Source organism: Aethina tumida, chromosome 3 (genome assembly GCF_024364675.1).
Source record: "Aethina tumida isolate Nest 87 chromosome 3, icAetTumi1.1, whole genome shotgun sequence".
NCBI classification, from domain to species: Eukaryota; Metazoa; Arthropoda; class Insecta; order Coleoptera; family Nitidulidae; genus Aethina; species Aethina tumida.
In genome coordinates, this window is record NC_065437.1 from 13,895,952 (window position 1) to 13,919,907 (window position 23,956).

Here is a 23,956-nt window from a genome sequence, read left to right on the forward strand (position 1 = left end):
TTTATTATGTACTAAATTTTAAATGTTTAAATAACAACACGAATAAACTTGTAAATATTTATTATAGTAATTTAGCGACATATAATATGTACTAGACACCCATGTTTAACAATGTTACATATAAGGTTCAATCAAAAAACATAACACAATAATGCTGCATTATAATTTATTAATGTGTCTTAGCTTATAAAGGCAGTTGTCAAATTCATCAAAAAAATCCGAAAAAATTAGATGTGGATTTGCATTGATTATTTTATTATTTTAATGACATCTAGTCACAGAATGAGTTAATTCTCAGGATATTAATTAATTCCTTATGCGCCCTAAACGGAATTCCGTGCTCAAAATCGTTTAAAACGTATTTACACACACACTGATATCATATAAAACTTCTTTCTATAAGAACAACGACTCAACATGAGCAAATATAACAATAACGATGTCAAGTAACAGATTAGGCATTTATTTCATTATTTTTTTTTTAATCACATCTCTACTGATCGTTGTCTACTATAATTTGAATATGTAAAAGTTAATAACAAATTGTATTGTCCAATATACACGTCTACAAACATTACAACATTTAAACATGCTTAATATTAAGTGAATAACAATAGTTTCAAGAACATTCAATTTTTATTGGTATTGTGTTGAAAAAGCGATGTCTAGAATCTGGGCTCAAGAAAAATTGACTCAAAAATCCATTATCCATAAAATATAATTAATTTTTGCCATCTAATTAACACATCTTAAGGACTAATATATTGTCACTTTTGGTGAATTTGGTATATATTGAAAGAGGATAGTCATAGATATTTGTAAAACTGTACAGAAGATTATATTTGAAAATTTCGTTACAGCTACTTATATTATTATTATTATTATTATAATATATACTAAATGTATTAGTATATTTTTCATAAGAATTCAACATTCTTGCAAGCAACACTTAACTTTATAACAACCATTTAAGTAAAGCTACATATTTATTATAATAATTATTTTTATATAATTCCTGATATATTATAGGTGCATTCATCAATTTTTCTTGAGGACTGTGGAAATGGTCAATGTTTTAATTAATATGGTCTTGTTAATTATTTAAACGAGTCTTATATTTTGATATGTTTTTGATGACATTTGCAAAATTTCCTCTTAAATACTTTGGCAACATACTGTTTTAGAATGTTTTTAATTTTACAATATGGCATCTATCTATGTTTTTTCAATTAACATCTCATAATCTATTTCGAACGAAACTAAAACATTTTATAAAAAATATATATCAAACAAGCTACCTTAAAAATCAACTCATGTACATGAAAATGTATTTACAACAGTTATTGTATTCAACATTTGTGCAAGAAACACGAACAACCAAACAAAATGACGAAAAAATAACTGAACGAACATATCAAACAAATCAAATTCGGTGTATTTATTCAAAAGTTTGGGATTCCTGTTGCACCAGTTTAAATCTTCGGGGGCTCTTGATGGCAGTCGGGCCGTGACCATCGAAAGAAATCCGCCCTTTCATCTGCAGATACCTTTTAATGTAACTGCAAATCAGTTTTTGAGGTCTGATCTGCCATTCGTTGATCACTTCTTTAGGCGCACAAACCTAAAAAGACACAGAAAATTGCCTAAAATATCTCAAAATATGTTTTAGCTTAGTTTCCATAAGAGTTGTTCTTTAACTGTAGGTTTAGAAAAAAACAAAGTAAACATAAAATAATAGGTTTAACAAAACAAAATAATAAACAAATAAATAAAAAATAAAAGTGTATTTTCAAACTATAAGTACAAGCTGCTTAATACAAATGCAAACTAATAATTTATCAACAATAATAAAATTAATTTAAACTAAAAAATAACAAATAAATTATTATTTGTGTCCATTAAAAGGTAACATTCCCTTCCTACTCAAGTATTGTTTAATGTACCGTCCCACAATTTCCTGTGGCCTGATTTGCCAATCGTTCATGATACTTTTTGGTGTGCTTACCTAAAAGAAACATAGACTAAAACAAAGTAATTGCATTAAGGGAATTAATTTACCTGATCACCCTTGAGCCGATCGAGAAGCGAGACACAAACAACTGCCGCCCTAATTCCGGCGTGGTGTGTGAGGGCGGCGAACGGTACCACCTCCATTTCAATGTTGCTGACACCCTGCTTCTGAAGCCCTTTCAAATACTCCATCTTGTCCTGCTCGCTGTAGTCACAGAACGCTCCATCCAACCTTCCCTGACCTAACAGAAGGAGTTAAGAGTCAGAAGAAGCCAACTAAGTGTTCCCATTTACCTTCGTAGAAGTCAATGGCACACATGGTGGTACCAACGACTGTTTCATAAGGATCCTCAGGTTCAGCCAGTGCCTTAAGTTCCCTTACAAGTTTCCTATCTAGTTTGGCCGGTCTTCTCACCAGTTTCCCTAACATTGGCTGCAAAATAGGACCATGATGCAATACGAAAAATGTTGTGAAGGTCAGAAAACATGACTTGCGATTCAGGAATACTTAAGATAACAAGTACAATATTTTTAAAGTACGAATGATACGAATGTAATCAATAAAAAATTTCCACAATACTCAAATGGATATTTATGTGACGTACCATGGATAATTTTTAATCCATTGTGTTGCAATTTATTACATTTACAGTTAATCCACGCCATCAACCTTGATTAATTAAGTGTATAATCGAATGTTTCACTACTAATAGTACCTTTTACGGTTTTTGCAACAGACAAATTGTTTCCAGCAACAAAGAAATGTGAAACGTACCACTTCGTAGTAATTATTAAGCATGCCATCGACGGCGTTGTCGGAAATGACGACGGTGCCGCCTTCATATCCAATACCGCCGCAGGTTCCGATCCTGAAGAAGATCGGGTCTTTCACCTTCGCGTGGTACATCAGCTTGATGATTTCGTGCAGCAATATTCCGATTGATGGTACACCCATTCCGTGCTGAAATATAATTTGGGTGAATACCAGACACTTTTTGTGTGGCTGAAGGTCTTACACTTATAGATAATACTGGTCCTACTTTGTACATACTGTAACGGTACGAATATTGACTAATGTCCAATAAGGTTGTGCCGGTTGGTAGTTTGTGGCCGATTTCCTTCATTATGTAGTAAGCGAAGTTCTCCATTCTTTTCGGTGTTCCTCCCATACAGACGAACTAAAATTAGCAAATATTTATATTATGGAACTGCTTCCACATTAACATATTAATGGGATTAGTTGCTAAAACGATTGAGTATTTTTGTAATGTGTATTAAACACTTACTTTTACATCACCAAACATCTCGACAAGATCGTGGGATTCACTGCCAAGAGCCAGATGGTACAAAATGTCTTGGTCCATGAGTTCGATGTGGGGGTTTCTAAGACGAACAGTCCCATCGGGATATCTGCAATGATTTAGTAAATTATTAGATCAAATATTAGAATATTTATAATAAATTTTATAGGTATAACATTTGAAACTTGTTATTACAGCTTGTTTGGACAGCTTTTTTTTGACACAGTAGTTTTTTAGAAATTTGATAAACCGTTCATAAGACATACATTTTATGAAAAATTTTCTTTCCTTCTACACCCGCCTTTTTGAATATTGGTGCAATATTTATGTTTACCAAACTATACATTTTTTAATAATTATATCAATGTTTTTCTTTCATAATACATATAGATAGATTTCATTGTTGAAAATAGTTATTTAAAATTAAAATTAAGGTTGTTGAAAAGCTGAATTGAAAAGATTTTATTCTATTGTACCATAAAAAAATATACTCATTTAATAAAATTTTATCTATTAGACGCCATAATAAAAACAAGTGGGGAAACACATAATATATCTCTGGGAAAACCCTATAGGGAAATTGCAACGTTGATGTTAAATCACACCATACCTTTTTTCCTTTAAATCATCATCGATTTCATCACCACTTCCGTTGTTATTAACAATCAGTTGGCACATGGACATTTTGAAGCAGCCGTTACAAAACCGGAAGGAGCACAACTAAAGGAGCAGGTATCTGCTCTTGCCACAGTTCGTTACTTTTTAAAGCGACCCTCGAATTTAGTTTTAGGTATGCGCAAATTGTTATCTAAGTTACAGCATCTGGTCTTATCAATAACATAATAATTGCGTGTATAACAACATTATAATAATTGTGTTGGAAGTTTTCTCGTAACAACAAATATGTCTATCTACTTGTTGATATTTGGCAATGATAGATGTGTAATTTTGACGTCTACAAAATTTGTTCACATAAACAATTAGTAATACGCATTTAATTTGTAAATAAATTCTTAAGGTTTTATCTATTAAGATTATTTGAAGAACTAGGTTTAAATAAGCCGAATTAAATTTATTAGTTTTTAAATTTTTAATGCAGTTCTGACTAGTTTTTACCGATTATAATAGAAATAATTCAGCTATGTTCTATTTTCCATGTGTTATTTTTCATGAATATTCGGTTATCTTTAGGATTGAAAATAAAAAATTACATTGATACCCTTATCTAGTTTTAGTCGGTACCTTTGGCCTTTAATTCTCGTAATTTATCAAATCTTAACTACGTCCAGTAATGAAATTGATTACGATAAGGATAAAAAAATATTATGATGCTAAAATTAAAAATATTCTATTCAACGTTACGCAGCTGTCACTGCAACTGTATTATTGTATCAAGACAATGGAGCAAAGATAACAATGGAGTCTTTTAAAAAGGTTCTTTCCTTTCGTATTCAAAAACCGATCTTGTTGCTTTGAATTTTAAATTAGCACAAGAAAACAACAACTTATGTTAGAATAAAGTAGTCTCAAAACCAAATGCAGATTTGGAAATTACAACATATATTGGTGTAATTGTTATTTGAACAATTAATGGAATAGTGATTAGAATCTATTGATTGTCTGTGCTAAACTTAAGAGATGACATCACATATTTTTCAGTGTCAAACATTTTTTGTTTATCAACAACCAATAATATACGATATATGACATTAATTATTATTTATACAGTTTGACACCAAAACAACGTTTGTAAGACGAAATACAAAAACTTGTAATTCCTGTATAAACCGTTAGAAAAACGTTAATGAGTTTGACCAAGGATAAATTTCTGACACCGTCAGGAATTTTATGTAACTAAGTAAATATATGCTGAATAGAGAAATATAACGATAATTCATATTCTAGAAATAAAAATGTTTCAATACATCAAAAGCCTTTGAATCTTAACAATGATATTTACTAGAGAAATTTAAAAATAATAACAAGCAACGAAGTGGAGACGCAGAATATTGATCGTCCTCAAGTTAATTACCTCGTATCGTTTCCTTCAGTGTCATTTTCGTTCCGCACAGAACAATCGTCGGTTTTGCACCGCGAACAATCAACCCTCGACATTTCGCCTCTTTTCCAACCGGACACAAAACGAAAATTACTTACACGACTTCAATATTTAATACACATTGCCGTTTATCGGAGACTTTTTATCGACTCGCCTCCAAATGGGATCAAAGCCGTACGGTTAATGACGAGTTGCGCTTATGTACGGCACTTTTATGGTTTGATGAAGCACTTTTCGTTTGACGAATGCGTGCGTTAGGCCCCAAATTTCTCGTACAGGTCCGTACTTTTGTTTGTCGAATGTGGATGTGTTGTATAAATACCTCGTTTTGGTAACGTTGCACGTTTCCTCCTTGCAACGGTAACGTTCTACTGTTGCGTTTTCCGGTTGCTCTTCGTTATCGCTGTAGTGACAAAAATTATCGTGCTTCTCATTGTAATCGGCGGCACATTCACTTGTCGACATTGTGCGATTAGTGATACGATTCGTATCGTGCGATTGTTGGAAGAATGCATTCAATCGTGGGTTTATATGTGGAGGAAATGTACCCCCACATTTATATGTGATTATGATAAGACGTGGAAAAAAGCAATAAACAAATAAAAAATGTATGTTTTAATCATTATTTAATCAGATTACTCAATTTAAAATATTTAATATTTATTCTACTAAAAACAGTACGGTTAACAATATAGTAATAAATAAAATTTTGTACATTACTATACACTGCAGTTACGTAAATAATCTTGTTAATATTTTATAATCAAGTAATTTACCAAACGTATACTCTCATTTGTATGCGTTATATTTCTAAATTAAACAAAAGTTTCGTTATTATAACACTATTTTGGTTATCTTACCCTTTATAAGGAGAAGTTTCCTTTTTTATGTTTTTGGAAACCCGCAGAGTATAAAAAGAAATGCGAAGTTTATATTCAAATTTGACAGATCAGTTAAGTAATAGAATCATTACTGAACTTATGTAGGTCACGATCAGCATTACTAAATAAATACTAAATTAATAATCACACTATTTATAGTAAGATTAAAAATAACTAAATACATTTAAATTAGATAATCATTTTTTACAATTAAAATCAATGATAAAAAAATTTATATAGTAGTGGCCATAATTATAACAACTTATTAACATTTATTAAAAATATGACCTCTACTACTTAAATTGGACTAGTAAATAAAATGTTTATTGCTTTTTCTGTTATTGCTGTGTCCAATATGCAACTTAACTTTATATATACTTTTTCACTTTCCGCTGGACAAAACTATAGCAAATTTTTACTTAGCAGCATTTTTACTACGTAACATTTCAATGATCTGTTTCGATTATATACCATTTTAGTTATTATAATTATTTAAAAATGCGTCCTAAATACATCTGCTAGTTAAGAGTTTACAGCTTGAAAAACGGAGCAAGTGGTGGCTACGAAAAATTTTCTGCAAGTTTCAAAAGTTTAGAGTAAATAAATGAATAATTCGAATATCGAAAAATAATCTATTCTTATCATCAACTCAAATTAAAGTCAATCAGGAGGAAAAGGATATTGCTAAAATTTAGTTTTAAGGGACTGTGAGAAGAAGGTTAGGGAACGTCACTTAAAATAAAATTAATTCAAATATTAAATAATAAATTTTTCTAACCATTTACATAATTAGAACTTATTTAAAATTTTAAAATGGACCAAGAGTGTGACTATGCCATAAACTTAGTATGTTCAAATTGTCTAAATAATACCATATAGGCACTATCTTGTCTAAGATTATTCTGCTGGCTAAGATCGAGTAATTTTAGAGTAATGAGCCATTATTTATTACCAAAAAATTCGTTATTTCCACAAAAATAGATATTGGTGGTCAATATTTACATAAAAAAAAGTTTTGGAACCTCGTTTACTTCAAGGAGCAAACTCAACTCGCAGTACTTACCATAGTAAACAATATTTAAGATGTTAACATTAAAAACATTTTAATAGAAAACAATATTCTTATTATCAAAGGTTTATTTTCCACTTAGATGCTTATAAAATTGATATTAGATAAAATTATATTAATAACATTAATCCACCTGATTATTCAGTCTGAAAATCGAAATTGATTCTAGGAAAAAATACCAGTGTCGACCAACAATATTATAACAATTTATTATTGAAAATAGTCAACATTTCCTGTTTTGACGTGGTTGCCATGGTAACTTTTCATTAAGGGTGTGACTATTTGTTTTTAAACGTTGATAGGTTCGTAATAAACAAAATTATCAGCATTGAAAAAAAAATCATGATCACTGGCACGTATCTAAATGTAATCCTGTATAAAACCTTTTTGTGTCATAGCAATTATGCGACCGCAAATGTTTAAACAACCAGAAAAATGGACAAACAATCGGTTTACCAAATCCCTGCTGACAGTCCTGAGTGCAGATGTACTTACTCGTCCCTCTCCTCCTCAGAAATCGACATCCTGTAGTTGAAAATTTTGGCGGCCTTCCTGGACAACTCAAACTCGAAAACGGGCCAGAACAAAATCGGCGATCGTAAACGGACTTAAACAAACCTAAACATAACTGGGAACCACTAAGTAAAACTAATAATCGGGGGAGCGCCACCAGCAGAACGGGGAATCGACCACACCGAAACTAAGGGCGTTCGTGTCTGATTGGTCGTCGCAACGCTTCTGAATTCCTGCGATCCTGGCAGCAACGGTTAGGGGTTCTTTGCCTGGCGCGCCTCTCCCTGTTGTTCCCTTCGCGGGATAATGGGAGAATGGAAATCAATGGCAACCGGTGTGAGCAGTCCGATCGGACGGCAAACTCTTACTGTTTATGGACAACGGAATGGGAATAACGATGGTTAATTGTTGTGTGCTGGTTTGGTGGAACTAATTTGCAGATGTCTGTGCCGTCTTTTAAAATTATTATGGTTGTTGCTATTATTTGCTAGTCAATTAACAGGAATAATTGGGGAAATATCCATGATGTTTTAAAATATTTAATAAAAATACAATTATTAAATACCAGAATGCAACCTTTATCAATAATTCATTTACAAATATTTTGATTTGGTTGTCGATATCCATTATCTTTTCTAAGAACAAGCTTTTAATTTTTTTTTTCAAAAATATTACAAAACAATATTATTAAATCGTAAGTGTACTTTAAAAAATTGGTGTCAAAAAATTTTATGGAATACATTTTTCATAGGAAGTGTTGAAAATTATGCTGAAAATGTAATCATGCGTTTATGTTATCCTGCTACGAAGGGATTCACAACTTCTTGCCTGCTTTATTTCGCAGGATAATCCGTGAATCTAGAATCAACCAACTCTATTTTGCCTCAAACGATTAGAACTTTTAAAAGCAAAATGTTCAAAGTTCTATATTATGTTTAAATCACATGTATAGTAAAATAATAATTTAATCCCTATTTGTAACAAGTAATCAGTTCACTAAATTGAAATTCCTCGAACTCTCAAATAAACATTGCGGTTAGTACATTCCAAACAAATTTTGCTTTCAATAATTTTCAATAGCTCGTCAAGGACGCAATTTCATCGATTGCTCGATTTGTTGCATCAATAATTCAGTGGATAAACAATAAACGCAAGAGACGAATCGAACCAGGAACGTAGCGAGGAGAATTCAGGATCAGGATTATCCTTTCGGACCGTTCGATCTCCGCTTCGTTCTGTTGTCCTGACCAGCGAGGATTGCGGGGTTTTTGCCTGCTTTTGTAACGTGTTCCTTTGGGATCTTATGCGGAATGTGCGAAGGGCTTCTGGTGTCCTGCTCGTGCAGAATCCAGAGATTTTTGCTTGCTTTGTCTCGAGTTTCTCATAAATTGACTGCTCTTCTTTTACGGTGGCTCTGAGAAATTTATATATTTAACTGAAGGCGGGCTGTTTTAAGAGATTAATTAATATTTTTTTGTGACGCAGTTGAAATTGGTTTAGTTTAATGAACGTAATAAATTATGTTTGGGTTACCTGAGGTTTATTTGACTATATTCCTTGCCGTACTGAACGCGACAGGCAAGAAATCGTTATTCCTGCTGTACCAGGATAACAGAAAAGGAGGAGGATAATTCGTATCCTTTCGTATCCTTCTCCATTATTTTATTATATAATTCAATTTTTAGTACTAGTGTAGTACTTACGACTAATTAAAAATTGTTTAAAAGTTACAAACTTTTATGTAGATTTTTCAGCAAAATTTTAACAATATTCAAAGACACCACCACAGCTGAGATCAGTGTAAAATCAGTTTTACACACCCTTGACATGTGGCTAAAACTAATGTGCTAACAACGGGACATGTTAAAAAAAAACATTTTCATGCAATAATATCCAATTACAAATTCGCGGATGTATGCCAATAACGTCGACCTAAATATTTTTTGACAATCCTGGAAATTAAAGTAAACTTCCTGAATTAGTCATGTCAATGTAACTGAAGGACGTGTTTTTAACCCCTCACAACTAAGACACATTCCCCGACAAAGAAACCAACGGACCGCGTCGTTACATGGCGAATTTCTACTATAAATACAAACACCACCTTCTCCAGCATCAGTTCGAATCGCACCAACAATCAAAATGCAATACAAAATTGTTAGTATCTTGTTCTGCCTTCTCGGCGTCGTTTCTTGTGACGAATTGTACAGGAAACCGGTTTACAAGTATAGGTACGAAACTGAGGATGTGATGAAAACGGCAGCCTCATCAATTCCCGTTCACGGCTACCATTTCGTCGAAGGTGGATATTATCCGACAAAAATTGCTTCTGCAGGATTTGAAGGCGGCGCCGGTGGGATCGGGGGTTACGGAGGCAGCGTAGGTGGTTTTGGTGGAGGCTACAGCGGAGGAAAGTACACCTCGATCGGTGGAATCGGTGGAGTAGGGGGATACGAAGGATCTATCGGAGGTGTGGAAGCAGGAATCGGGCCTATCGGAGGAATTGGGCTGAGTAAAGTGGGACCAGTGGGATTCGGAGGAGGCGCCGGATTCAGCAAGCTTGGAGGTGCTGGTTTAGGAAGTGGAATCGGTCTTGGAGCAGGTGTTGGTCCGATTATTGGAGGCGGCAAATTCATCGGTGGGGGAATCCATCATCCGTATGGTGGCGAAGAAATAGACAAGAAGATTTACAGTGGAGAAAAGAAGAATGTGAACGATGAAGTGTATGAGAAAGAATCCGGAAAAAAGGGAGAAGAAATTAATCATGGAAAAGCTGGATATTCCGAAGGACAGGTTGCAATTAAGGAAGGTAAAGGCGACTCTGGATACTATAGCGACATTGAGGGGGGCAAAAAAGTGATCGGGGACGGAAAACAATACCATGGAGAACAAAAATTCAGCCAAGAAGGTTTGTACATCAATATTGAACTTAAAATAAATAGATCATTAATATTTTATTACAGGAAAGAACGGTGGTGAGAAAAAAGAGCAGTCCACTCACAAAAAAGGCCACAAAATCAAGGGCTTCAAGCACTCCCATCACAAAGACGAGTCCGGCAAAACTGAAGAGTTCTATGACGAATCCCACGATGAGGGCGATCACTTCAATTTCGACGGAAAGTCCGGAAGCTTCGGCGAATCAGCTGGTGAATCGTTCAAAGGAGGTCACGACGATGAGAAGTTCAAAGAAGGCGAACACAAAAAAGCTGGACACTATGAAAACGGTCATTTCGTTGACAAAAGCAATGCTGATCATGGCAAATATGGAGAGAATAAATATGCAGGAAACGGTGTCGTCTATGGTAAAAACAACGGGTTCGATCAGGAGAGCCTTTTGGGACATCAGGAGAATAGCAGATTCTACAAACATCATCCTTACCATGTGCCTTTTTATCATTGATGATTGGCATAAAAAATTGAATATTCGTAATATTTATTTGTAAATTATGTAAATCACACTCAATTAGAGATATACACCACTGATCGATGTAATGTGAATATTTTATACAAAAATGTAAATTATTCAATAAAAGTATTGATTAAAGATGTGTTTTTCAATAGTAAAAACAAAACAGAATAATTCAATTTACATCTAAAATTTTGGTATTTATAAGAAAAAACTGACAGTTAATATTGGTTTCTTTTTTTAAATCGTTAAAGTTTTATTGATTTTGATTGTTACTACGCTTTTATTATTTAACTCTTCGTCTAACGGAATAATAAATATTTATATATTATAAAATTTTTGAAATTAAAAAAAATGTGCTTGAAAAAAAATTTTTTTGATTTTTGTAAATGCTGAAATTTATTTATCAAAATTAAATAATATGTTGTACAATATATATAAATATATATATATATATATATATATATATATATATATATATATATATATATATATATATATAACATGTTTTTATGAATGCACAAATAAGGATTGCACAAAAATATTTGATACACATTTTATCATTCCAATAAAAGAGACTTAGTAATTCCCAGAAACATAATTCCTAGGAAATATTTATATACAAATATAACATGTTTTTATGAATGCACCAATAAGAATTGCACAAAAATATTTGACGCACATTTTATCATTTATTAAAATAGACTTAGTAATACAAATATTTAGAAATAAATTTAAGGGACTTTAAAATAGACTATATACAGATAAATACATGATATACAAAAAGCACTTTTCACGCATATTTATTTATTTTGGGTTCAAGTTTTTTTTCTTCAAATTAATTAAAATGATATTTCATGGCGTAACATTTCACAAAAAAATATAACGATATTGCACAATACCAATTTATTAAATCAAAACCAAAATCAACGCAACAAAAACGATCTCGCGACATTAGTTCTAGAAAAAACCGAAGAAAAACACCACAAGAATATAACGCGTAATTGAAGGTTGAACGAAACAATATAAGTAAATTTAACCTTAAAGGTTGATACTTTTTTCAATTAAACCAAAATTTCTTCAATCGGATTAAACTTAATCAACCAGATCATTTGGTATAAATACGTAAAGTGTGACATTACAAAATCAGTATTCCATTCACACACAAGATGAATCGGTTGGTGTTTCTGACGAGTTTGTGCGGGGTGGTTTTCGCATACACCGTAGAGGAAACTTATTATCCCCCGGAAGTCGGTTACGGGTACGAGGGACCGGAATACGTGCCCAAGTACATCGAAAGTCCTCGATTCAGGTCCGGGATCGGTCAGATTCATGGTAAATATGTTGGAGAAGTGCCGTATATTTCTGGAGGATACGGTGGTTATGCCGCACCAATTGGGGCTGGTTATGCTCGTCCAATTGTCGGTGGATACAATTATCCTCTAGGTGGTCAGTACGAAGATAGGAACCTTTACAAGCACGGAAAGGAGAATTTCAATGATGGGGTTTATGAAAAGGCGCACGGTCGAGCCGGTGGAGAGATCGGACACGGTCAAAATGGGTACAATGAAAATCAGTTCGCCTTGAAAGAAGGCAAAGGCGATTCCGAGTATTACAGCGATGTGGAAGGAGGGAAGGAAGTTATTGGTGATGGGAAGCAATATTCGGGCGGCAAGTTCTACGACCAAGGAGGTAATACCTTTTTTGTAATATTACTCATTAACCACGTCATTTTAATTATCTTAGGAAAGAATGGTCGAGAAGAGAAGCAAAAGCAAGGACACAAGAAGGGCCACATAGTGAAAGGTTTCAAGCACTCCCACCACAAGGACGAATCTGGAAAAACAGAAGAGTACTATGACGAGGCCGACGATGAAGGCGGTCATTTCAACTTCGATGGACAATCCGGACAATTCAAAGAAAACAAGGCTGAATCATTCAAGGGTGGTCACGACGATGAAAAATATGGGGAGAGATTGCACAAAAACGGTGGACATTATGTAAACGATCATTTCGTTGATAAAAACGTTGCCGATCACGGTAAATTCGGAGAGAATAAATACGCCACCAACGGTAACGTCTACGGCAGGCACAAAGGAGTTGACCAGGAAAGTCTTTTGGGTAGCCAGGAGTATAATAAGTATTACAAGCATTCGCCTTACGTCGATTATTTCTATCGCCAATAAATTTGTTTAATAATTTAAGTGGGATGAATGGAAGAAACATCTAGTTTTAGGTTTGCGTACTTACTAATATTTGTAGGTGTGTAAATAGACAAATAAAGTACTAAGAGAATTTTAAATTGATATTTTACTTACTCATTTTATATTTTATCAAATATTGTAATAGTTCAGTCTTTACGATTACACAAATTTAATATGAAGATCTTAAATTAAATGAACAAATTTATAGCAACTTTTTACTTTGTGATATTTTATTGCTCTTTGTGAATTTAAATCCATTATTTACTAGCGTCCTTTTGTTTATTATAATAATTTAATTATTGATCGAAATGAAACTGTGAGAAAAATTGAAATTCAGCGATATCAATGCCGAGAGAAACAAGAAGAGTTGTTTACGGTTAAATAAGTCAATCGTTTCCCCCATTATTAAAAAGATTAGAAAAACTGGCTAAGTAGTAGTTCCGAAATAATTTGTCGGAGTAAACAAATTTTGGAAGAAAATCAATAACTGGATAATACGAATGTCACAAAATAATCCAATTTTATCGTCAACTGAAATTAAAATCAATCTTGATGAAATGAACCCTGCTGAAATTAGGTCAAGGACTGTGAGATGATTGGGGGTTTGTTTGACCCCAGACCTACAACAAAAACTTGTATTACCTTGTAAATTTAATTTTTATTAATTATTGAAATAAAAACAATGTGATGATGACATATTTATTGAATGAAATAGTATATATGTACAATATAAAATATAAATAACGTCTGAATAAAAAATTAATCAATTTTAAAATCAGTCAGGTTGATGAAAATTTTTACACATTAATATTGAATTCTATAATATGAACAGTAATAGTAAGAGATCTTAAGCCACATTTGTCAGTTAATGTCGCCGTTGGAATGTCTATTCCTAACACAGTAGTAACAATAAATTGATCGATAAATTAATTATAATCTAAAAGCAAAGCAAAACAGCAAAAATTTGTACTTAATTAAGCTATAATTATTGTTCTCCGCCCTGTAATAATAAAACTAAGCTCCATATGGAAAAATATACCACTATACGGGATACTACCATGCAAACTCTATAATCTAAATCTATGTATCTAAATAAATAGAAATAGATTGTATATTCAAAATACTTTGCTCCTAGTTACAGCCTTTAAAACACTGGTTCAACAGTTACAGTAGTATAAACGCTAATCCACATCACATCAACATTTAAATTCAAAGTACTATACAATGTTTTTCATTTACAATAAAGTGGTGCAGTTTGTTGAATGACTAAATATCCTATTTGATTAATGAGCAAACAATTTGGAGCACCTTACAATTACCTAAAACATGAAGGGAGAATGCGGTTTTGCACAAAGAAATCTGTACATTCATAACGCTAACTTTATCTTGTTGCAAACATCCCTTTAGCATTAACCAAAAAACGAAGCCATTATATTATTTATGAACTAGATGAATAACGCCGTGTTGTTAGTTCAATAAATACTGAAAATGAAATGAAAATAATTGAGCCGGTTTAATCAGCAACCACAATAATCACGTGCATAATTTCCATATTTTATGTGATGCATATTTAAATATTACAAATAAAAGGTCTTTGGTATGGCAATATAGTGATTGGCTTAAACGTTTATGACTAGATCAATACGTAAAATTATGACGGGGGAATATTGCGGTGGCCCGTTTTTCCTCGGGATCGGAGAGGTTGCGGTAATGCCTCGTCAAAAACAGACCGACGACCTAAAAAAACACAACTATATTTATTTATAAAACGGGATTGTTTAAAAATATAAGCTGTTCCTTCCTCACTAATGGCTTAATGGGGCACACCTAGTGTGGAATTTTGAAAAATTAAAGCATTTTACCTTTTCGAAAATATTTTTCAAATTTGCTGCTTAAATTTTTGTTTTAGCTTATTTTGTATATAACCACCCAGTTTTACAATTATTTAAAAAATTGGTTGTTCAAAATTATATATAATTATATTATATTTTTGGGCAAAATTCATCCTTTTTCAGTCTATTTTGTTAAATTTAAATATTTTTTTAGAAAAATAGGTAAAGGTATAGATAATATCACTGCAGCAGTTGAGTACCTTTTTTATTTAGGAGATAGTGAATTAAAATTAAATTTATTTATTTGAAAATTTTACTGTGTATTCATTATTTATACACAACGTATCCTTTAAATTTTAAAACATTTGGTACAATAGTTTTCTTCAAAAACATTCCCAAAAATAACATATTTTAGGCCATCACATTAGGTGTGCCCCATAAAATTAAAAAATGATAAATTTGTGCATAATAGATAGTTAAAACTTTCTCTTATTTTATTTCATATCATGTACAAATAATAAATTAGCGATCCAATTTAATATGTACAATTAACACCATCAATTAATAGTTTCATGCATTAATTAGATATTAGACATGCATAAAAACGATTTCTATTAAACCATGACATGCATATATACAAAACGTTTTTGCCAATCGAAATAATATTCAATATTTATGATGGTATTAGTAAAACGTCCAAAAACCCACCGAATTCAACTGGAGCCATTTTAGTTAGTTGACTACAGGAAAGCGCTGGGGTTCGCTCGAGGATCTTTCTGGTTCCTATATCGCACCGTTAACAACACTCCCATAAACTGAAACAACATGCACCATATCCAATAATTTTTTTAGATACTGTTAGTAACTTGCAAACAGAAACCCATTTTGTTAGTCTGAATTTTAATTTAAGGTTAAAAGTTTTATACTAGAACTGAATATTTACTAAAAAATCTGAAATATAAAACTTACAACAAATTATGTATTTACAGTAAAATTTGACCAATTATTTTAAATAAAGCACCTTTCTCCCATCCCAACACTTACCTCTGTAAAGCTAAAGAATAATCCAATCCATCCACATAACTTAAAAGCATAATTAATGGTTGTCTGCAACTTTTCCATGCAAGGGGGACAGTTACATTTATCTTCAGAGGGACAACAGGTTTTCTGCAAATGAAACTGTTATACAAAAGAACCTTATGGTAAAATCATTTATACATACATGTATCTGAGTGACACATGATGGATGACTATGTATTTTGTCAACTTTTGGTTCAAAACCGCAACACTTGAAGCTTTCTTGTACTTCTAATTTTGTCATGTTGTCCACTTTTGTCCAACCCTGCTCAGCCAGTTGTGCTTGTTGCTCAGTATTGTAACCCAAACAGGCACAGGCTACAGAAAACTGGATCAGGAAGAGCAGGAACAAAATCACCATATACTATTTATTTAATAGGAAAAGTACATAAAAGATTAAATGACCTAAATTTAAATAGAAAAAGTACACTGTTAATGATGTTCTTCCTATGTATATTATGTAAAATGAGTGTTATGTTAAACATCAAAGAGGATAAAAAGATTAGATTAGTGACACCCACGTTATACAATGAGAGCTAGTTTGTTTATATGATAGTGGGTTAATTATTATATTAAAAGGATACAAAGAAGAGCATGACTTGGTGGTGTTTGGCGGCTCCAACTAGCCCCAAAACTGATATAAACATCAGTATTATACCACATGCTAAAATGCCACTCACTATGGGTAAACTAGTGACGATAGAAGCGGCCCTTCCGTAAACCGCAACCCCTATTAAAATACAAGCGACAACCTAAAATCAAAGATCAATATTGCGCAATTTATAAAAGCGACATACAACTTACCGTATAAAGGACATTTAAAGAAATCAAAGCGTTTTTCGAGCACGTAAAACCGCCGCACATTTTGGCAAAAATCAAAGATAAAACTAATAAATTACTTTCCGTCCCGAATTGGACGACGGAATTGTCAAATCACTAGTGATACTGATCCGAAGTTAGTTGCAAACATCTGTCAGTTACGCAGATTATTTAATTATTAATTTTTATGATGACGTGTAAATCAAATTGTAATTTTGTAGAATGTTGGTATTTTTTGACGCTTGTTAAAAATAATAAAACACAGTTTTGAGTTCGAAACAATAATTGTATTTCGCTAATTTTTATTGTCATCAGTGTCGCCAACATCAGGAATGCTATCCCCTAAAAAATCTAACCTATTTCTTTTTGCAGTCATTTTGAAAACATAAACACGTGAAAACCACGTATTTGTTGTTTAAGTTTAAAGTACATGGTGAAAATATGGCAAAAGTAACTCAAAAGAAAACCAAAAGTGCCGAAGCTTCAGCACCTGCAAAGCCCGTGACAAAACCGGCTAAGAAAACTAAAACTGAAAATGCAACACCAGTCAAAGGCATTCAGAAAAAGCCAGTGAAGAAAACTGAAAATGCAACACCAGCCAAAGTCGTTCAGAAAAAACCTGTGAAGAAAACTAAAAGCGTCACCTTGGCTCTAGTGAAACGCGAACAGAAAAAAGTAGCAAAAGAAACGGAAGCAATAAAAAAGAAAATCGATGTAAGTTAACAATGTCTTTATCAATTTGTTTTTAATATTTTTTTTTTTTTAGTCTGGTGAAATAAAGATAAGTGAGTTGAGGAAGCAACAGAAACAAAAGGCTGAATCGAAAAGAGGTTTGATTTACGTTGCGCATTTACCCCATGGTTTTTATGAAGAAGAAATCAAAAATTACTTTAAACAATTTGGTAAAGTGACCAATGTAAAAGTGGGTCGGTCCAGAATTACTGGTAACAGCAAGGGATTTGGTTACGTCGAGTTTAAGCATCCAGAAGTTGCAAAAATCGCCGCTGAGACCATGAACAATTATCTCATGTTCAAGAAACGAGTAGTTGGTAAGAGTTTTGTTTGGTTTACTTAAATTTTTGACTAAAATTTATTGTTGGTTGCAGCTGAGTTTGTTCCATATGAGAAAAGGCCCAAATCACTTTTCCATGGCAAAAGCAGTTCAAAAATTTCATACACGATAAAAACAAGAAGGACAAAACAAATGGTGCACAAAAACAGAAAGATCACACCTGAAGAACATGAAAAACAAACCAATAAAACTATATCTAAGTTATCTAAAAAGGTGGAAAAACTGAAAAAATTAGGTGTAGATACAGATTTAAAATGTGTAAAAAAATTAAATCCAGCTAAATAAATTTTAAGATCTAACATTTTTCACATTGTTAACTCTAAGTTCACTTGTACATGTATAATATAGTCTTTGGTTTTGTTAATGTTCTATGCATACTTTACAGACTTAAATTTGATTGTGACCATACAAAATATTACTCAAGTATTTTGAATAAAAAATATTTTATATTTTGTATAAATATAATTGATATGCATAGTTATTTTCTTTTTTAAAATAAAATATACTTGAACATGCAGATGTGTATTATTATATCTTAAGGGGCACACCTAGTGTAAAATTTCTAATAATTGAATTTTGCATAGTCTATACATTCAATTCAATAACATACTAAAATTTCAAATGAATATCTCAAATAGTTTTTTAGTTACAGCCTATTGTGATTTATCTATCCAATTATCAGTTTAATGATTTATAAAACTTGTACAAAGTGTGACTTTTATCAAAAGAGTTCTTGAGGCTTAGTAGTCAAAATTGCTATGATGTTGAATATGGTGTTTCTTACTTTAATTCTGAGCCTATGATTCTAAATGCATTTGAAATAAATAGACATTAGAGGCTGTCATGCGCCTTTTGAGTATCGGTATAAATTGTACTGCATCTATAATTATATTATCTCCAACAGGTGCTTTTTGAAGAAGAGGAAATTGAATTATATAGGCTTGGAATAACAATGAAATCAGTAATTTTATCTTTACACACCTTTTTCCCGGAACTAAATTTTTCAAATTTGCTGCACTTGTAACTTGTAAGACAAATCATCGGATCGTTTAATTTTTTTTCTGTTTTTCAGTTGTTTGGCAGGTCAGAAATCATTAAATTTTCGGACAAAATTCGACATTTTTCTTTAAACTCTGGGTAAAGATATAGACAATAACTTCTAGTTTAATAATATTATTATTTTTTTGATTTGGCAGCAATCACTGCAGCAGGGGAGGGCTTTTTTATTGACTCGGGAAATACCAAATAACTCGGTTAAAATTAATTTTTTTCATTTAAAACTTTCACTGTATATTCATTATTTATAAACAAATTATCCTCCAAATTTTAAAACATTTGATTACATCACATTAGGTGCCCCTTGATACTAACTTTATAATATTTTTTGCATTATATTTATGGAGTATATAATAAAAAGTATATAATAGTTTTATTACGAAAATCATATTTACAAATATATAATAAACTCATATGTCAAATAACTTAAAGCTAATTTTTTTTCTTGGACTGTCTGGCTTTTGTTCCATGATCACTGCCTTTAGTCCTTTTCCACTTCATTCTTCGATTTTGGAACCAAACTTTTACCTAGAACATAAACATTATTATATTTTCTACAATAATATAACTCGTTCACTTACCTGTCTTTCAGTAAGATCTAGCGCAACAGCAATTTCGTATCTTCTGAGTCTTGTTAAATAATTTGAATGTTCAAACTCCTTTTCTAATTCTTTAATTTGATTTTTGGTGAACGCGGTTCGTTCTTTCCTTGCCTTGTTTCCATAATCTGCCTGTTTTATATCTGAAACAAAAAAATAGCACACTCTTAAACAGTTTAATCCAGTTGCGCAATAAAACTCAAGTTTTAATTAATGTAACTATTTTAAAACCATGACATTAATTCTAGCGGTTCTTTTGATCGCTTAATTGAAATGGGAATTTGCTGAAAATTGTGCAAATTTCTGTATGAATGAAACTTAGTATTTCTGCATTTTATTATTGTTAAAATTACATAGAAACCGTGACTAAAAAGACGTGACAGCAAACCTCAAATCGCATTATATTACTAACACAATGAATAATATAAAACAGTTATCCTGTTCGAATTAGATCTGCAATATTTAAAAATAGTTACTCCTCTTTCACTGACTCATAGCAATCCTATAAATAATTTTTATTACGGATGGAATACAAAACCAATATGGGTTGTACCAGATAATAAATCAGCTTTATGTCTTAATTTACACCGACGTTAAAAAGTAAATCATGTTTATTTCACAGTGGCGTAACAAAATACGTTTTTAATTCGTATGACAAAAATCTGCGAAGACCACCCACAGAAAACGTGTCAGAAATTTAAACCCATAATCCGTAGTGTTACACCCTATTGATTTTCGATGAGGAAACGGCACAACAGATGCACTCAAAATTTGGGACACACGCAAATAGGTTGTTTTGTGAGATTTTGATTTATGGTGCCCGTGGTGTCACTGCGAAACGTTATCCGTGCCAAAGTATTAAAAATAAATGTATCATATCGGTTAGTTAAGTTTTTTATTTTTGTGGTGCGGCCACTGAGAAATGATAGAGAACATTTGGACACTTCTGTTGGAGATCGGAAGTTACTGGATTATTGTCAGACAATTTGGTTTATGTAATGTTAAATTGTGATTTGATGTACTATACTAAATTTCCTAATGAAAAATAGTTTTAGTTGTAAATGTATGTAATTTGATAAAAAAATAATTGGAGAATTTGATTTTAATTTTGAAAGATTTGTAAATACATTTTATTACATTTTCTATAAATTAAATTAAATAAACCAATCTTTTTTCCTGTTTAAATTGTATAAATATAAAAATATTATTCAAAAAATATCTGACTTTATAAACTTATTTTAAGACTTAAATAATGATTAATAATAACAATTTTACATAAAATATTCTTGTTAAGTTAAACATACGTTATTTGATTCTGTTACTTTTGTAAATATTTTTTTTTTTTTTTTTGAAAAAATATCTTTAAATTGTATAGATTATTTTTAAAAATATTCCTCTACGTTTTATTGATAAATTAATTAATTCTCTATAACTATAAGAAAATTATTTTATTTGGGAATCATGTTTTTAAATTTTAAGTCTGTGTTCATAATAATCTTTTGAAGTTCAACAAAATTCCCAAATTTAAAATATTAATAAATAATTTAGAAAAACCTAAAAAGGAATAATTGGTTGAAATATATTTTATATTCATTAGATAATAAAATCCTGAATAAAAAGTTTATGCCTTTTAATTCATCTTAAAATATCGAATTTTCTTCTCAATCCTCCTGTGGTAACAAAAAACGAAAGAGAATTCATAAGAATTTGATCAGTTTGATGTGGAGTACTAAATTTCATAAAGATAAATATTTCTAGTTTTAAATGTAAAAGTAATGTAATAAAAATAATTCAAGAGTTTGATTTTAATTTTGAAAAATTTATAAAAATATTTTATTACATTTTCTATAAATTAAATTAAATAAACCAATTTAATTTTTTCCTGTCAAAATTATATAACTGTAAAAATATTATTAAAATAATACCTGACTTTAAAAATATGTTAATAATAATAACATATTTGTCAATTTTGTAAGTATTTTTCTTGTAAAAATATCTTTAAATTATAAATATTATTTTCAGAAATAATTCTCTGCACTTTATTGATAAATTAATTAATTATTTATAATTATAAGAAAGTTATTTCAGAAAATATCTCTCGCAGAATTTTTTTTTTAATTTTAATTCACTATTCATAAAATAATCTTGTTAAGTTCAATATATTTATAACAGAGTTAATCCGAAATTTAAAATATTAATCATATAAAGGAATAATTTGTTATAATATATTTTATATTCATTAGACAATAAAATCGTGCTTTATGTCTGATGTATCTTCTCGACAAATCGAAATCACTTGTAAATCAAAAAGAAAATATCTGATTAAAAGAATTAATAAGAATTTGTAGAGTGATTTGATGTGGAGCACAGAATTTCATAAAGAAAAATATTTTTAGTTATAAATGTAAAAGTAATTTGATAATTTTTAACTACAAAAATATTATTCAATAATAATTGATTGTAAAATCATGTTTTAAGTCTTAAATAATGTTTAATAATATTAATACAATTAATCCAAAATTTAAAATATTAATAAATAATTTAAAAAATCGTATAATTCTTTATACGATATATTATAATATATTTTATATTCATTAAATAATTCAAAAGATTATAAGTTTCAAATTTGAAACTGCGTCCCTTATTTTGAAAATACACTTAATACAAATGTATATAATTAAAAAATAAATAAAATAAATAAATTTGAATTACTTCAAAAGAAAAAAATTAAATAATAAAATTTCTACCTGTTGAATCATCTGAACATGGGGAATTCACTTCCAAACTCTCCTCAATATAACTCTCATTAAAAGCTTCATTCTCATGAAAGCCATCGGTTTCATTAAAACAATAATTAGAATCAATTCTTGCGGTCCAATCTTGATCAGTATTCTGATAGAGTTGTTGGTTAAGCATCCTTAGATCGGAATTCCAGAACCCCACGCACCTTGTATCGTCATCTTTGGCCAATAAATATTCGTGGTTCCTTTGCACACAGTAATAATCCTGATAGTTGTGTTGGAAAGGATTGAATCCGTCGCACTGTTCACGATTAACTTGTTCCTGAATCGGATATTCAATCTCGTTGAAAGGACACGATTTTAAATACGCATTGTGAAAATTATAATAGTTCAAACACTGATTTACCGTACCGAAACCGGAACTTTCGCAAGGCACTTCCGATTCCATTTTGATGTTGTGCACGAAATGCATCTCCAAGCTTATCACACAACTCGATTAACTCAAATCCACACCAAAGACTAAAGTAAGTTGTTAAAGCAATTAAGTGGTGAACTATCCTGGAGCATTTCAGCATCTCTCATTTACATGTGACACATTTTCAGGAGACCAATGGGACGTTGTTCTTGCGTGGTTGTGGGCGGTACGTGCTCACACTTTTCAGTACCATTGGTTCACAGTGATTTATTTTCGTTTTTTGTTTTAATGGTATTTATAGTTGTATTATTCTAATTAGCTGTCTGAGTGAACTGGACTAATTGACATTAAAGTATGCGACATCGGATTTTGTCGGCGAGGAAATGAGCTGAAAAATCGCCAGAACACATATGTTCATTAGATGTGATGGCATTTCGGATGATTTGGATGGATTGAGTTTGGTGTCGGCTCAAAGTCACTAAATTTAGAATCAATGTTAAATTTTTTGATATGGTTTAAGGAAATTATTAATACAATTCGTTTCAGTGAATAAATCTTTTGGTGGCTTGTTTGTACAAAATAAATAAGAAACACTACCAAAGACATTAAATAAATCCGTCAACTGCCTAAGGAACTGCTTTGTTTGTTCAGCTTTTGCACCAGAATTTAGAGCCACAACTTTTATATGTAGGGGGCTTAAATGAAGTATTTATTGTCAGATTCATCATATTTATTAATAACTGTTATTACAATAGTTTGATTCACTTGCTTCGAATGACCGAAACAGGTCTGACCTTTCAAAGAACAAAACAAAGGATGCGACACGAAAATAAGTTGAAACTGGCGAAAATGTCAAACGTTGCGCAAAATGGGACAGACAGCTTGCCACCTAAACCATTGTA

At 31.3% G+C, this 23,956-nt stretch overlaps 6 protein-coding genes across 11 annotated transcripts; 3 read left to right on the plus strand and 3 right to left on the minus strand.

Annotated features, from left to right (window-relative positions):
- Positions 1-964: 964 nt before the first annotated feature.
- Positions 965-8,337, minus strand: LOC109600675 (uridine phosphorylase 1). Of its 5 annotated transcripts, none has more exons than XM_049964748.1 (7): positions 5,693-5,858; positions 3,297-3,420; positions 3,027-3,188; positions 2,786-2,971; positions 2,305-2,443; positions 2,059-2,252; positions 965-1,621 (listed from the first exon to the last, which is right to left on the minus strand). In XM_049964748.1, exons 1-7 carry the CDS (start codon positions 5,833-5,835, stop codon positions 1,439-1,441), a joined length of 1,131 nt encoding a protein of 376 aa, XP_049820705.1. In that variant the 5' UTR covers positions 5,836-5,858; the 3' UTR covers positions 965-1,438. The 5 variants fall into 5 exon arrangements, with proteins under 5 accessions (XP_049820705.1, XP_049820706.1, XP_019872411.2 ...); XM_049964749.1 differs by lacking the exon at positions 5,693-5,858 and adding an exon at positions 5,344-5,598 and having other exon boundaries at positions 1,012-1,621; XM_020016852.2 differs by lacking the exon at positions 5,693-5,858 and adding an exon at positions 7,816-8,337 and having other exon boundaries at positions 1,018-1,621.
- Positions 8,338-9,849: 1,512 nt separating this feature from the next.
- Positions 9,850-11,315, plus strand: LOC109600648 (uncharacterized). The gene is made up of 2 exons (XM_020016824.2): positions 9,850-10,741; positions 10,797-11,315. Exons 1-2 carry the CDS (start codon positions 9,976-9,978, stop codon positions 11,231-11,233), a joined length of 1,203 nt encoding a protein of 400 aa, XP_019872383.1. The 5' UTR covers positions 9,850-9,975; the 3' UTR covers positions 11,234-11,315.
- Positions 11,316-12,274: 959 nt separating this feature from the next.
- LOC109600669 (uncharacterized) lies at positions 12,275-13,535 on the plus strand. The gene is made up of 2 exons (XM_020016847.2): positions 12,275-12,931; positions 12,986-13,535. The coding sequence occupies exons 1-2, from the start codon at positions 12,409-12,411 to the stop codon at positions 13,423-13,425; spliced, it is 963 nt and encodes a 320-aa protein (XP_019872406.1). The 5' UTR covers positions 12,275-12,408; the 3' UTR covers positions 13,426-13,535.
- Positions 13,536-14,128: 593 nt separating this feature from the next.
- On the minus strand, positions 14,129-17,315 carry LOC109600663 (tetraspanin-13). Of its 2 annotated transcripts, XM_020016842.2 has the most exons (6): positions 17,157-17,315; positions 16,937-17,104; positions 16,498-16,716; positions 16,320-16,442; positions 15,984-16,090; positions 15,090-15,180 (listed from the first exon to the last, which is right to left on the minus strand). In XM_020016842.2, exons 1-5 carry the CDS (start codon positions 17,214-17,216, stop codon positions 16,016-16,018), a joined length of 645 nt encoding a protein of 214 aa, XP_019872401.1. In that variant the 5' UTR covers positions 17,217-17,315; the 3' UTR covers positions 15,090-15,180; positions 15,984-16,015. The 2 variants fall into 2 exon arrangements, with proteins under 2 accessions (XP_019872400.1, XP_019872401.1); XM_020016841.2 differs by lacking the exon at positions 15,984-16,090 and having other exon boundaries at positions 14,129-15,180.
- A 209-nt stretch (positions 17,316-17,524) lies between these two features.
- On the plus strand, positions 17,525-18,758 carry LOC109600664 (MKI67 FHA domain-interacting nucleolar phosphoprotein). Its single transcript, XM_020016843.2, has 3 exons — positions 17,525-17,885; positions 17,938-18,220; positions 18,278-18,758. Exons 1-3 carry the CDS (start codon positions 17,613-17,615, stop codon positions 18,526-18,528), a joined length of 807 nt encoding a protein of 268 aa, XP_019872402.2. The 5' UTR covers positions 17,525-17,612; the 3' UTR covers positions 18,529-18,758.
- An 824-nt stretch (positions 18,759-19,582) lies between these two features.
- Positions 19,583-23,144, minus strand: LOC109600671 (homeobox protein unplugged). Its single transcript, XM_020016849.2, has 3 exons — positions 22,646-23,144; positions 19,881-20,041; positions 19,583-19,827 (listed from the first exon to the last, which is right to left on the minus strand). Exons 1-3 carry the CDS (start codon positions 23,109-23,111, stop codon positions 19,732-19,734), a joined length of 723 nt encoding a protein of 240 aa, XP_019872408.2. The 5' UTR covers positions 23,112-23,144; the 3' UTR covers positions 19,583-19,731.
- Positions 23,145-23,956: the final 812 nt, after the last annotated feature.

Coding starts and splice junctions, on each gene's coding strand:
- LOC109600675 (XM_049964748.1), bottom strand. CDS start 5,835: ATGTCGACAAGTGAATGTGCCGCCGATTACAATGAGAAGCACGATAAT. Junction 3,421..5,692: donor TGCAACGTTACCAAAACGAG/GTATTTATACAA, acceptor AAATCATTGCAG/ATATCCCGATGGGACTGTTC. Junction 2,972..3,026: donor GACCAGTATTATCTATAAGT/GTAAGACCTTCA, acceptor ATTATATTTCAG/CACGGAATGGGTGTACCATC.
- LOC109600648 (XM_020016824.2), top strand. CDS start 9,976: ATGCAATACAAAATTGTTAGTATCTTGTTCTGCCTTCTCGGCGTCGTT. Junction 10,742..10,796: donor ACAAAAATTCAGCCAAGAAG/GTTTGTACATCA, acceptor ATTTTATTACAG/GAAAGAACGGTGGTGAGAAA.
- LOC109600669 (XM_020016847.2), top strand. CDS start 12,409: ATGAATCGGTTGGTGTTTCTGACGAGTTTGTGCGGGGTGGTTTTCGCA. Junction 12,932..12,985: donor CAAGTTCTACGACCAAGGAG/GTAATACCTTTT, acceptor TAATTATCTTAG/GAAAGAATGGTCGAGAAGAG.
- LOC109600663 (XM_020016841.2), bottom strand. CDS start 17,216: ATGTGCGGCGGTTTTACGTGCTCGAAAAACGCTTTGATTTCTTTAAAT. Junction 17,105..17,156: donor CTTTAAATGTCCTTTATACG/GTAAGTTGTATG, acceptor CTTTGATTTTAG/GTTGTCGCTTGTATTTTAAT. Junction 16,443..16,497: donor CATGTGTCACTCAGATACAT/GTATGTATAAAT, acceptor TTTCATTTGCAG/AAAACCTGTTGTCCCTCTGA.
- LOC109600664 (XM_020016843.2), top strand. CDS start 17,613: ATGGCAAAAGTAACTCAAAAGAAAACCAAAAGTGCCGAAGCTTCAGCA. Junction 17,886..17,937: donor CAATAAAAAAGAAAATCGAT/GTAAGTTAACAA, acceptor TTTTTTTTTTAG/TCTGGTGAAATAAAGATAAG. Junction 18,221..18,277: donor GTTCAAGAAACGAGTAGTTG/GTAAGAGTTTTG, acceptor TGTTGGTTGCAG/CTGAGTTTGTTCCATATGAG.
- LOC109600671 (XM_020016849.2), bottom strand. CDS start 23,111: ATGCATTTCGTGCACAACATCAAAATGGAATCGGAAGTGCCTTGCGAA. Junction 20,042..22,645: donor ATGTTCAGATGATTCAACAG/GTAGAAATTTTA, acceptor TTTTTGTTTCAG/ATATAAAACAGGCAGATTAT. Junction 19,828..19,880: donor TAGATCTTACTGAAAGACAG/GTAAGTGAACGA, acceptor TTTATGTTCTAG/GTAAAAGTTTGGTTCCAAAA.